General features: G+C 54.1%; 1 protein-coding gene across 2 annotated transcripts in view; it reads right to left on the reverse strand.

Annotated features, from left to right (window-relative positions):
* The window catches only part of LOC145529902 (uncharacterized), a 35,225-nt gene that overhangs the window by 17,802 nt on the left and 3,970 nt on the right, over positions 1-13,453 (reverse strand). The window contains exon 3 of one of the 2 annotated variants that reach the window (XM_081550667.1): positions 12,786-13,435. The exons of the other annotated variant lie outside the window; for it this stretch is intronic. Coding sequence (XP_081406793.1) covers positions 13,260-13,435 — 176 coding nt within the window. The 3' untranslated portion in view covers positions 12,786-13,259. Of the gene's footprint in view, positions 1-12,785; positions 13,436-13,453 lie in introns of those variants that run through there. 2 annotated transcript variants of the gene reach the window in all.

The raw sequence follows: 13,453 nt of genomic DNA on the forward strand, positions 1-13,453 counted from the left end.
CCAAACCTTCCGTCCTTTTCCCCCTTCTGGGGTGGATGGGCGCTGTCGTTGCTTCTACCTTCGAGACAGATTGATGAAAAGTCTGGACCGTCGATTCCTTTCCTCTCTCTGGTTCCGTGTCTCTCTCTGGCTCTGTCCCTCTCTTTTCCCTTCTCGATTCAGTCTGTGTCTTCCTCTTTCTCTCTCGTGTGTGGATGGATGGATGCTAGGAATGCACATGTATATGATTAGATGAGGGTTATGTTTTAGGGATAGGTTAGAGGGAGAGAAAGGCTTTAGGTCGGAGTTGGTCATGGGGGAAGGGTCAAGGGTGGTGGTGGTGTTTCTTGGAATCTGAGTGCTGTGCATTCTTCGTCTCTTTCCATATGAACCCCTTCTCAGATACACCACTTGCAAGGAGTCTCTCATGTTCCGTTTCCTATCTTTTGCATTTCTGAATGCTTAGCTTCTCTGTTGTGAAGAGGTTCCATTGGATGGAAACCCGTTGGCGTACTTCGTTTTCCTCTTTCCCTTACTTGAAGAGACCCATTTCTACCTCCGCCCAGCAAACGGCAAGGAGACTCTGATGTTAAGGAGCCTTTGACCTACGCTTCTTTCTAGCTATCTCATGATATCAGTCTTTAGGGTGAGGTTTTTCCCCGATATTGAGGTGGTGTGAGATCAAAACCAATAGCGTTCTTCAGATGTAGCTGTCTGGTTTTCCCATGGACATTTATTGAAGAGGCTTTCTTGTTCCCATTTGGATATTCTCCCCTTCTGTGTCAGAGATGAGTTGACCATGGATGCCGGGGTTTGTTTCTGGACCCTCAACTTTATTCCATCGATCTGGATCTGTGTGTGTTGTTGTATTCCCAATAGCATACTGTCCTGCTGCTGCCGCTGCGGCTAAGTCACTTCAGTCGTGCCTGACTCTGTGCGACCCCATGGCCTGCAGCCTACCAGGCTCCTCCGTCCATGGCATTTTCCAGGCAAGAGTACTGGAGTGGGTCGCCATCGCCTTCTCCGATACTCTCCTGAGGATCCTAGTTTGGTCGTCTAATTTCCTTTCACACAACCTTGGATGTCCGTATCGGGGCTTTTTCGTCGGATTGTATTGACAATTTAGGCTCTTTTCTGTTTCCGTACCCCTTTTGCAATTCTTTGTTCGGTGCGAAAATGCATTGGCATTTTGGGAGGAATAGCATCGAAGCTGTGGATTGCCTTGTGGGGCTGTGACATCATTTTCCCAATAGGAATTCTTTCAAGCCCTGAGCACAGCTTCTCTTTCCAGTGGTTGGTGTGGGCTTGATCTTCCTTCTTCCATCTCTCGCCGTTTTGTCAGGACAGGTCCTTCCTTCCCTTCTGGGTTAGATGGACTCGTGGGTATCACTTCAGTGAATGGCATTGTCAGTGGGGGTGATAATTCCCTTCTCATTGGAAGACTTTGCTGTGAGTATTAGAAATGCAAGTGATTTCTCTTCCCCTTCCTCCCTGTCCATCTCTCAGAGCCACCGGGAAACAGAGGCCTCATCCAGGGTCACACAGGCCTGAGGGAGTGCAACTAGACTGTTGTTTCTCCAGGCCCTCAGTGCTGGACATCATCCGGGATACTCTGTGTGTGTCTTCCTCAGTCTGCTGTCCCTTCAGACCTTTCCCTAGTTTTCACAGGCTTGTCGTGTTGGTGTTCTTTGTCTGTTTGGAGACACATCCTTGAGAAGCTTTGTGTTTCCACTCATTCGTCTCGCGATGTATGACCTGTCTTTTGCTTTTGTAATGAGGTCTTTCCCACAGTAGATATCTTTGATTTTGCAAAGTCCACTGTATTCTCTGGGTTGTTTTGTGAGCTGCCTTTTCGTTTTGTGTGTGAAGACTCAAAGCACATGTCCGGTTTCTGCTCATTGCTCTTCTAGATTTGTGACAAGTTTTCATGGAAACTTTGTCTAGGGATAACTGGAAGTGAACTCGGTGTAAGGTGTCAAGTCTCCATCTCCATTCATGTCATGCCCTGCAGTTTCCAATTCCCTGTTCCTGAGTGGTTTTGGAGACCTTGTGGGAAGTTTGGTTGCATCGGAGTTTGCGTTTCCACCTTGAGTAGATTCACACTGTTCTGCCCTCAGGGACACTGTCAAGGGGGAGTGAGGAGCTGCCTGCACTTCCAGCAGTGACCACACGGTGGGGCGAGTGCTGCTCTCCCCTCTGGGAGCCCCAGGCCACAGGCATCCCAGTGAGGAGCCAGCTCTGTGCTCAGCTGAAAGGAGTTAGTCTCTCAGGAGCCTCTGAGCCCTTGCCTTTGGATCACCCAGGGTGGGCATTTGCTGTGACAGAAAAAATTGCCCTGAATTCCATGGACGGAAGAGCCTGGCTGTGTGGAGTTCGTGAGTTGCCGTGAATCAGACACAACTGAGGACACAAAAATTCAATAGACTAAAACACTTTTTGGGGGTGGGGGGAGTGAAAGGGGGTGATGTGGGGTTTTTTGTCTTATATAATAGCCGAGGGAAATCTAGTTTAAACCTAAATTCACATAGATGGGAAAGGTATAGCTCTCCGTCACCCTATTAAAAAAAAAAAAAAAAAAAAACGACTTCACTTTTCTGAAAGCTTATTTAGTAGCTTCCTTGAGCAGTTCATTGTGAAGGATTTTTTTTTTTTTCTGTGACATTGGCCTCATTAAAATGTACGGTTTGCCTTTACTGGATAATTTTGTTCATTGGTTTGTTAGGGAATCTTGGTAATATTTGAGTTTCCTGGGGAGTATGGTCACATGACCTGGCCCTGGCCAATCGGTGCGTTCCACCTCCCTGGCCACTGTGATTGGCTCCGGACTGGGGCAGTGCCCAATCGGGGCCCAGGGCCGGGCCTCACGTTGGAAGCCAGGGGAAGACGAGCTCTCGTCCTGCTGGGGTAGGGGAAGGGGTGGGGCCGGGGGAGGTCAGGCTCCAGCAGTGGGAGGGGCTTGAGGTCCGCCTGCGGCAGTTGGTGACCTTCCTGCTCCCCTCAGGGCAGAGCCGCCGGCCTGAGAATGAGGGCGCTGCTGAGCCCAAGGCGCTGGGATGGCCCGCTGCTGCTGTGGTCCCAGAGCTCCACCCGAGACCTGAGGGAGGCCGTCTGCCCGTGAGTCCTCTCCCGCTTGTCTGTCAGCTTGTTTGAACCATGCTGGGTTTTCTGCCCAGCTGGCTAAGGGGAGTCCCTGGAAATGCAAGGGTGTGGGTTTTGGCAGACTTCAGGGAAGACATGCCAGATGAGCCTGGGAGACTCCAGCTTAATCTGGATTCAGGAGATATCTCTTCGGGCCAGCTAGTAATTGTAGGATAAGCCTAATGAGTCTTCACAGGATGAAGAGAGTAACGTGCCAAGGTAGCAATCGATGTCCTCATTCGAGAGGATGAAGCTGGTGCTCAGAGAAGGGGGGAACTTGGCCACAGCAAGGAGGTGTGCACCCAGACAGAAGCCCCAGATCCGGCCATTGGAGCTCAGGGAGGCCACTGGTGTGGCTTGTCCCTGTGGCAGGGGCCGAGGCACGCAGCCCACCCTGATTCCTGCGGGGGCCTGACTTGGGAAGTGCCATCTGGTAGCTTTGAGACTCACCAAACCAAATTGCACTGGAGAGAGGAAGGACACCTTCCTTCATCCACCCCCCACCCCCGCCGGATTCCCACATACCCTGACCCCTTTCTCTTGATTTCGGAGCCATTTCCAGAGTCCCGCTCATATGACCTCATTCGAAGTGCACTGTGGACGAGCTGCCATCTGCAGCTGCTACCACAGCAGCCAAGGGCTTTAGCTCCCGAGTACCTCCCTTCCTTTGGAACTTGGGGGCCCTCTACTCCCCACTTGCACACCACAGACCTTTGCTGAGGATTGTGGGGACCCTCACTCAGTTTGCAGCACGTTGTAGCCATCCCTGTCCTCTCAATACCTCCCTTGCCACTCAGCTTGTGAGCCCCTTTGGAGCAGCGTGGCCCACCTGGCTGCAACGGAAGAGACACAGCTGACAGTGAAACAACAGCTTAGATCTGACAGCCGGAAAGCTCTGTCAAAAGGGACCTCCCTCTTCACACCGTAGAGGCTGTAGGAGCCGCCAGGCTTTCGGAACCAGTGCAGGGGCCAAAATGACTCCACAGCCGTTTTCCTTCCTGGGGAGGGTTCTGGCTCGAGTGGGAATGGCTCAAGTCTCCTAAGGTTCTGAAAGCCCACTGTGTGCAGATTCACGGTACACAGAGAGGAGAAGGTGGAGTCCTGCCCTGGAGGTGGTCACAGCTCACGGATGAGCCAGGCAGGCAGGCAGGCAGGCAGGCAGGGCATGAGAACACCTGAGCTGCCTTCATGAGTGAATGGTGTGGGGGCAGAGGAAGAGAAGCCGGTCTGCTCCCCCATGTGGTGCCCAGGGCAGGTTGTCCCCAGAGGAAACCCTTACGACGGTGAGGACTCTCACTGCTGTTTCCCAAGGGGTTCCGTCGGTGCGTGTCTTCCCCGGAGCGGTCAGGCCGTCTCTAAAGTACACTGGCCATGGGCATTGCCTCTCCTTGGAACTTCCCACGTGTTTCTCTTTTTTATGGAACAGTGATTTTTCTAGAGGGGTTCTGGGCCACAAGGTTGTTGGGTCATTTTCTAGCCTTCTGTCGTGAAGAACGCTTTCCTGGGCGTTGGGGTGGTTTGTTGTTCCAGCTCCCTTTCTTGGCTTCTTTTGGGAGCTGGTGCAACAAGAGGAGCTCAGCCTCTGCCTTCTGGCTGAGATGTCACCCTTCAAACAGCAATGCCTGCCTGGAGATAATGATGGCATTTGCCAACAGGGCTTCGTTTGGCACATGATATCTTGAAAGGACGTACACCGTCCTGTCAGCTATCAAAGGCTAGTTCAAATGACATAAAAATGAGAACTCTCCAATGGAGTCTTACAGTAGGTGGAGAGTCCGAAAGAAACTCCTTCAGTCATTTCACTGAGAGTCATTGATTGGGGACACCAAGAATATAGGAAGGAATGCAGAAAGAAAAGTTGAAATTGTGTTCAGGATCGGGGGGAGGGATGAACAGGGCGTGCTTGCCTTGAATCCAGGCTTTGTTGGGGGGTGGGGCATAAAGATCAAACGGGTCTGAAACCACAAAGTGGTGATGGTAACACAGTATCACCAGAGTCACACAACAGTGTTCCCAAATTGCAACAATGATGAAAAAGTTTACTAATCCCAACTTAACCAACAAAAATACACGAAACCATACAAAAAGTAAAACATCACCAGTAAGGTGGAAACAAACCAAATGCAAAGCAGTTCAGGGGAAAGGAACTCCATGTCCCCTGGGGGCAGACCGAGTTGACGGCGTCCACGGTGAGCCGACAGGGATGGAGGCGGCAGAGCCGACCGCTCCCCTGGACGTGGTGTTTCCGGCAAGGGCTCTGGGTCTCTGTCCAGAGCGGGGGCTCGTTCTTCCTGCAGGGGCGGGTGAGTCATCGTCGGCGTCTGGGTGTTGCGCGGGAGCCAGGGCAGGCTCTCCCTGCCGAGGCGGTGACTCCTCCTCTGCCTCGGGTTCTCCTGCCAAAGCCCGAGCAGGTACAGGTGCACGTGGAGGTGGAGGTTCTGGCTGAGGGGGTGGGACATCAGTGCCTGGGGCTGGGGGTCCTGCAGGCACGGAGATCCGATCTGCCCGGTGTGCTGGCCAGAACCCAGCTGGCCTGGTGTCTCTGCGAGGGCAAGTCTCGGTTCTCCATCTGCCCTTGGTGGATCCCTGGGTCCTGCACCTGGAGCCACCACCTCTGTAGGGACAGGTCTGGGAAGTGGAGCCTGGTTCCAGTTGGAGGCCAGTGCTAGAGCTGGGGGAGAAGCAAAGTTTGCCCACAGGCCAGCCTTGGCATGTGCGTATCCCGGGACAGAAAGCTTCCAAGAGATTCCCAAAGAATACCCAGGGTCGGATGTCTTTTGGGACTGAAGTGTGCAAGATGGGGGTGGGGGTGTGAGGCCAGCGCTTGCTGTAGGCCCAGCAGCATCTTTCGGGGACTCGTCCCTGTGTAGCTCAGCACCCCCTCCCCACACACTCCCGTGCACCAGCCCCAGCGTCCTCACCTCTGTGCTCTGGCGTGCTGGGCTCCAGGTCCTCCTGCTGCCTCAGAGGCCGGGGTTCTCGGGACTCCGGGTCGGAGCCGGGTGTGCTGAGCTCCGTGGCAGCCTCAGACTGGGCCGCCGGGTGTATCCTGGGCGGTGTCTCGGCAGCAGGCCTTCCCCGCCTCCGCTTCGCCCCCGGTGGGGCTGATGCCTCCGTGGGCACGCTCACCTGGAGCCTGCACTGGGCCTCAGGGGCGGGGGGGTGGTGCTCCGACCCCTCCCTCCGGGAGGTGGACGGGGTGTCCCCGTCCTCGGCCTCATCACGTGGGAAGCTCTGCAACGACAGTGACCGTCAGCCAGCCGTGCTGGGAGTTTTCCGAGCTGGGCCTGGCCAGTGGAGCCGCTGCTTCTGCCTGCTCGAACTTCTCTTCCCAGAAGGGTCAGAGACGTGTGTCTGCTCAGATCCCCACCCGGGAGGAAAGAGACCCACCTGAGGGTGTGAGGCCAGCCTGGGCGGCCGGCGCTGCCCGCACTCTCCCCATCCCAGCCAGCCTGCTCTCCCCTGGGGTGTGGACACAACTTGCCCGTCGGCTTCTGACCCCACATCCGCCTGGGCTTCCTTGAGGGAGACACACCCCGAGAAACCCGCATCCACACACACAGGCAAAGGACCCGGTGTTTCCGGGTGGCATGGGAGAGGTGGCCTGGCCCGGCCTGGGGCTCCCCGTGTTACCTTTCTGTTTCTCCGGGCAAAGGGCCAGAGGCCTCTCGGGGGTGCCCTGAGCCAACGTTGACAGGGTGCCCACGCACACTGCCTGTGAGCTCTCCTGAGGCCCCGGCCTCTGGGCAGGGGCAAACAGCAGAACATCCTGGCAGCAAGTGATCTGGCTGGGGGCTCCTCTCCGCTCTGGAGGCCTGGATACCCGGGTTGCGGGTTCTGTTGGGTTCTGTTGCCGGCAGGTGACATCATTTCCTGGGGTTCGTGCTGAGGTCCCTTCCCCAAAGCTTCCCAAGGGAATCTCTGGGTTTCTGACTGCTCGACCACCCCCCTTAGGCCATGTGCAGGCACAGTGACAGCCACACTGCCCAGCCCACAGCCCTGGGGAGGCCTGGGTGCAGCCAGGGCCTGAGCTCCGAGGACCCCGCTGCTCTCAGACCAGGCTCCTTCTTCTCATAAGTGGTGTGGCCCTGGACAAGCGTATGCCCCTCAGGGTTTCCCCAGTCTCTCCATCTGCAGAGTGGGGGTCATTCTCCCATCTGCTTCCTAGTTCTGTCGGCCTACGAGCAGCTCCATGCCTTTCCACCTGGGGCCGATATCACGTGGAGCTTGTGCGCTGAGACTTCAGAAAGAAAGACTCCATCCAGGGCTGACACAGCACAGAATGGGGCAGAACGAGGCCTGGATGCGCCGTGGTACCCAGGAAAAGGCACTCCCCCTCCTGACTGTTTTGAGACCCCGCATCCAAGTTGGAGGACCGAAAGGAAGACTCGAAGGTCTCCCTCTCTTATAGAAAAGAGTAGCCAACTTTCTGGTCCTCTGTTTCCATTGAGATTCTGTTCAAGTGTCCCAGCTCGGCTTCTGCGGGTGGCTGAGCTTCTAAGGGCTCCCTGCGTTCTTGTCTTTTCCTCTCCAAACCTTCCGTCCTTTTCCCCCTTCTGGGGTGGATGGGCGCTGTCGTTGCTTCTACCTTCGAGACAGATTGATGAAAAGTCTGGACCGTCGATTCCTTTCCTCTCTCTGGTTCCGTGTCTCTCTCTGGCTCTGTCCCTCTCTTTTCCCTTCTCGATTCAGTCTGTGTCTTCCTCTTTCTCTCTCGTGTGTGGATGGATGGATGCTAGGAATGCACATGTATATGATTAGATGAGGGTTATGTTTTAGGGATAGGTTAGAGGGAGAGAAAGGCTTTAGGTCGGAGTTGGTCATGGGGGAAGGGTCAAGGGTGGTGGTGGTGTTTCTTGGAATCTGAGTGCTGTGCATTCTTCGTCTCTTTCCATATGAACCCCTTCTCAGATACACCACTTGCAAGGAGTCTCTCATGTTCCGTTTCCTATCTTTTGCATTTCTGAATGCTTAGCTTCTCTGTTGTGAAGAGGTTCCATTGGATGGAAACCCGTTGGCGTACTTCGTTTTCCTCTTTCCCTTACTTGAAGAGACCCATTTCTACCTCCGCCCAGCAAATGGCAAGGAGACTCTGATGTTAAGGAGCCTTTGACCTACGCTTCTTTCTAGCTATCTCATGATATCAGTCTTTAGGGTGAGGTTTTTCCCCGATATTGAGGTGGTGTGAGATCAAAACCAATAGCGTTCTTCAGATGTAGCTGTCTGGTTTTCCCATGGACATTTATTGAAGAGGCTTTCTTGTTCCCATTTGGATATTCTCCCCTTCTGTGTCAGAGATGAGTTGACCATGGATGCCGGGGTTTGTTTCTGGACCCTCAACTTTATTCCATCGATCTGGATCTGTGTGTGTTGTTGTATTCCCAATAGCATACTGTCCTGCTGCTGCCGCTGCGGCTAAGTCACTTCAGTCGTGCCTGACTCTGTGCGACCCCATGGCCTGCAGCCTACCAGGCTCCTCCGTCCATGGCATTTTCCAGGCAAGAGTACTGGAGTGGGTCGCCATCGCCTTCTCCGATACTCTCCTGAGGATCCTAGTTTGGTCGTCTAATTTCCTTTCACACAACCTTGGATGTCCGTATCGGGGCTTTTTCGTCGGATTGTATTGACAATTTAGGCTCTTTTCTGTTTCCGTACCCCTTTTGCAATTCTTTGTTCGGTGCGAAAATGCATTGGCCTTTTGGGAGGAATAGCATCGAAGCTGTGGATTGCCTTGTGGGGCTGTGACATCATTTTCCCAATAGGAATTCTTTCAAGCCCTGAGCACAGCTTCTCTTTCCAGTGGTTGGTGTGGGCTTGATCTTCCTTCTTCCATCTCTCGCCGTTTTGTCAGGACAGGTCCTTCCTTCCCTTCTGGGTTAGATGGACTCGTGGGTATCACTTCAGTGAATGGCATTGTCAGTGGGGGTGATAATTCCCTTCTCATTGGAAGACTTTGCTGTGAGTATTAGAAATGCAAGTGATTTCTCTTCCCCTTCCTCCCTGTCCATCTCTCAGAGCCACCGGGAAACAGAGGCCTCATCCAGGGTCACACAGGCCTGAGGGAGTGCAACTAGACTGTTGTTTCTCCAGGCCCTCAGTGCTGGACATCATCCGGGATACTCTGTGTGTGTCTTCCTCAGTCTGCTGTCCCTTCAGACCTTTCCCTAGTTTTCACAGGCTTGTCGTGTTGGTGTTCTTTGTCTGTTTGGAGACACATCCTTGAGAAGCTTTGTGTTTCCACTCATTCGTCTCGCGATGTATGACCTGTCTTTTGCTTTTGTAATGAGGTCTTTCCCACAGTAGATATCTTTGATTTTGCAAAGTCCACTGTATTCTCTGGGTTGTTTTGTGAGCTGCCTTTTCGTTTTGTGTGTGAAGACTCAAAGCACATGTCCGGTTTCTGCTCATTGCTCTTCTAGATTTGTGACAAGTTTTCATGGAAACTTTGTCTAGGGATAACTGGAAGTGAACTCGGTGTAAGGTGTCAAGTCTCCATCTCCATTCATGTCATGCCCTGCAGTTTCCAATTCCCTGTTCCTGAGTGGTTTTGGAGACCTTGTGGGAAGTTTGGTTGCATCGGAGTTTGCGTTTCCACCTTGAGTAGATTCACACTGTTCTGCCCTCAGGGACACTGTCAAGGGGGAGTGAGGAGCTGCCTGCACTTCCAGCAGTGACCACACGGTGGGGCGAGTGCTGCTCTCCCCTCTGGGAGCCCCAGGCCACAGGCATCCCAGTGAGGAGCCAGCTCTGTGCTCAGCTGAAAGGAGTTAGTCTCTCAGGAGCCTCTGAGCCCTTGCCTTTGGATCACCCAGGGTGGGCATTTGCTGTGACAGAAAAAATTGCCCTGAATTCCATGGACGGAAGAGCCTGGCTGTGTGGAGTTCGTGAGTTGCCGTGAATCAGACACAACTGAGGACACAAAAATTCAATAGACTAAAACACTTTTTGGGGGTGGGGGGAGTGAAAGGGGGTGATGTGGGGTTTTTTGTCTTATATAATAGCCGGGGGAAATCTAGTTTAAACCTAAATTCACATAGATGGGAAAGGTATAGCTCTCCGTCACCCTATTAAAAAAAAAAAAAAAAAAAACGACTTCACTTTTCTGAAAGCTTATTTAGTAGCTTCCTTGAGCAGTTCATTGTGAAGGATTTTTTTTTTTTTCTGTGACATTGGCCTCATTAAAATGTACGGTTTGCCTTTACTGGATAATTTTGTTCATTGGTTTGTTAGGGAATCTTGGTGATATTTGAGTTTCCTGGGGAGTATGGTCACATGACCTGGCCCTGGCCAATCGGTGCGTTCCACCTCCCTGGCCACTGTGATTGGCTCCGGACTGGGGCAGTGCCCAATCGGGGCCCAGGGCCGGGCCTCACGTTGGAAGCCAGGGGAAGACGAGCTCTCGTCCTGCTGGGGTAGGGGAAGGGGTGGGGCCGGGGGAGGTCAGGCTCCAGCAGTGGGAGGGGCTTGAGGTCCGCCTGCGGCAGTTGGTGACCTTCCTGCTCCCCTCAGGGCAGAGCCGCCGGCCTGAGAATGAGGGCGCTGCTGAGCCCAAGGCGCTGGGATGGCCCGCTGCTGCTGTGGTCCCAGAGCTCCACCCGAGACCTGAGGGAGGCCGTCTGCCCGTGAGTCCTCTCCCGCTTGTCTGTCAGCTTGTTTGAACCATGCTGGGTTTTCTGCCCAGCTGGCTAAGGGGAGTCCCTGGAAATGCAAGGGTGTGGGTTTTGGCAGACTTCAGGGAAGACATGCCAGATGAGCCTGGGAGACTCCAGCTTAATCTGGATTCAGGAGATATCTCTTCGGGCCAGCTAGTAATTGTAGGATAAGCCTAATGAGTCTTCACAGGATGAAGAGAGTAACGTGCCAAGGTAGCAATCGATGTCCTCATTCGAGAGGATGAAGCTGGTGCTCAGAGAAGGGGGGAACTTGGCCACAGCAAGGAGGTGTGCACCCAGACAGAAGCCCCAGATCCGGCCATTGGAGCTCAGGGAGGCCACTGGTGTGGCTTGTCCCTGTGGCAGGGGCCGAGGCACGCAGCCCACCCTGATTCCTGCGGGGGCCTGACTTGGGAAGTGCCATCTGGTAGCTTTGAGACTCACCAAACCAAATTGCACTGGAGAGAGGAAGGACACCTTCCTTCATCCACCCCCCACCCCCGCCGGATTCCCACATACCCTGACCCCTTTCTCTTGATTTCGGAGCCATTTCCAGAGTCCCGCTCATATGACCTCATTCGAAGTGCACTGTGGACGAGCTGCCATCTGCAGCTGCTACCACAGCAGCCAAGGGCTTTAGCTCCCGAGTACCTCCCTTCCTTTGGAACTTGGGGGCCCTCTACTCCCCACTTGCACACCACAGACCTTTGCTGAGGATTGTGGGGACCCTCACTCAGTTTGCAGCACGTTGTAGCCATCCCTGTCCTCTCAATACCTCCCTTGCCACTCAGCTTGTGAGCCCCTTTGGAGCAGCGTGGCCCACCTGGCTGCAACGGAAGAGACACAGCTGACAGTGAAACAACAGCTTAGATCTGACAGCCGGAAAGCTCTGTCAAAAGGGACCTCCCTCTTCACACCGTAGAGGCTGTAGGAGCCGCCAGGCTTTCGGAACCAGTGCAGGGGCCAAAATGACTCCACAGCCGTTTTCCTTCCTGGGGAGGGTTCTGGCTCGAGTGGGAATGGCTCAAGTCTCCTAAGGTTCTGAAAGCCCACTGTGTGCAGATTCACGGTACACAGAGAGGAGAAGGTGGAGTCCTGCCCTGGAGGTGGTCACAGCTCACGGATGAGCCAGGCAGGCAGGCAGGCAGGCAGGCAGGGCATGAGAACACCTGAGCTGCCTTCATGAGTGAATGGTGTGGGGGCAGAGGAAGAGAAGCCGGTCTGCTCCCCCATGTGGTGCCCAGGGCAGGTTGTCCCCAGAGGAAACCCTTACGACGGTGAGGACTCTCACTGCTGTTTCCCAAGGGGTTCCGTCGGTGCGTGTCTTCCCCGGAGCGGTCAGGCCGTCTCTAAAGTACACTGGCCATGGGCATTGCCTCTCCGTGGAACTTCCCACGTGTTTCTCTTTTTTATGGAACAGTGATTTTTCTAGAGGGGTTCTGGGCCACAAGGTTGTTGGGTCATTTTCTAGCCTTCTGTCGTGAAGAACGCTTTCCTGGGCGTTGGGGTGGTTTGTTGTTCCAGCTCCCTTTCTTGGCTTCTTTTGGGAGCTGGTGCAACAAGAGGAGCTCAGCCTCTGCCTTCTGGCTGAGATGTCACCCTTCAAACAGCAATGCCTGCCTGGAGATAATGATGGCATTTGCCAACAGGGCTTCGTTTGGCACATGATATCTTGAAAGGACGTACACCGTCCTGTCAGCTATCAAAGGCTAGTTCAAATGACATAAAAATGAGAACTCTCCAATGGAGTCTTACAGTAGGTGGAGAGTCCGAAAGAAACTCCTTCAGTCATTTCACTGAGAGTCATTGATTGGGGACACCAAGAATATAGGAAGGAATGCAGAAAGAAAAGTTGAAATTGTGTTCAGGATCGGGGGGGAGGGATGAACAGGGCGTGCTTGCCTTGAATCCAGGCTTTGTTGGGGGGTGGGGCATAAAGATCAAACGGGTCTGAAACCACAAAGTGGTGATGGTAACACAGTATCACCAGAGTCACACAACAGTGTTCCCAAATTGCAACAATGATGAAAAAGTTTACTAATCCCAACTTAACCAACAAAAATACACGAAACCATACAAAAAGTAAAACATCACCAGTAAGGTGGAAACAAACCAAATGCAAAGCAGTTCAGGGGAAAGGAACTCCATGTCCCCTGGGGGCAGACCGAGTTGACGGCGTCCACGGTGAGCCGACAGGGATGGAGGCGGCAGAGCCGACCGCTCCCCTGGACGTGGTGTTTCCGGCAAGGGCTCTGGGTCTCTGTCCAGAGCGGGGGCTCGTTCTTCCTGCAGGGGCGGGTGAGTCATCGTCGGCGTCTGGGTGTTGCGCGGGAGCCAGGGCAGGCTCTCCCTGCCGAGGCGGTGACTCCTCCTCTGCCTCGGGTTCTCCTGCCAAAGCCCGAGCAGGTACAGGTGCACGTGGAGGTGGAGGTTCTGGCTGAGGGGGTGGGACATCAGTGCCTGGGGCTGGGGGTCCTGCAGGCACGGAGATCAGATCTGCCCGGTGTGCTGGCCAGAACCCAGCTGGCCTGGTGTCTCTGCGAGGGCAAGTCTCGGTTCTCCATCTGCCCTCGGTGGATCCCTGGGTCCTGCACCTGGAGCCACCACCTCTGTAGGGACAGGTCTGGGAAGTGGAGCCTGGTTCCAGTTGGAGGCCAGTGCTAGAGCTGGGGGAGAAGCAAAGT

Source organism: Giraffa tippelskirchi, chromosome 12, assembly GCF_054371585.1.
Source record: "Giraffa tippelskirchi isolate mGirTip1 chromosome 12, T2T-mGirTip1v1.2.pri, whole genome shotgun sequence".
Lineage (NCBI taxonomy): Eukaryota > Metazoa > Chordata > Mammalia > Artiodactyla > Giraffidae > Giraffa > Giraffa tippelskirchi.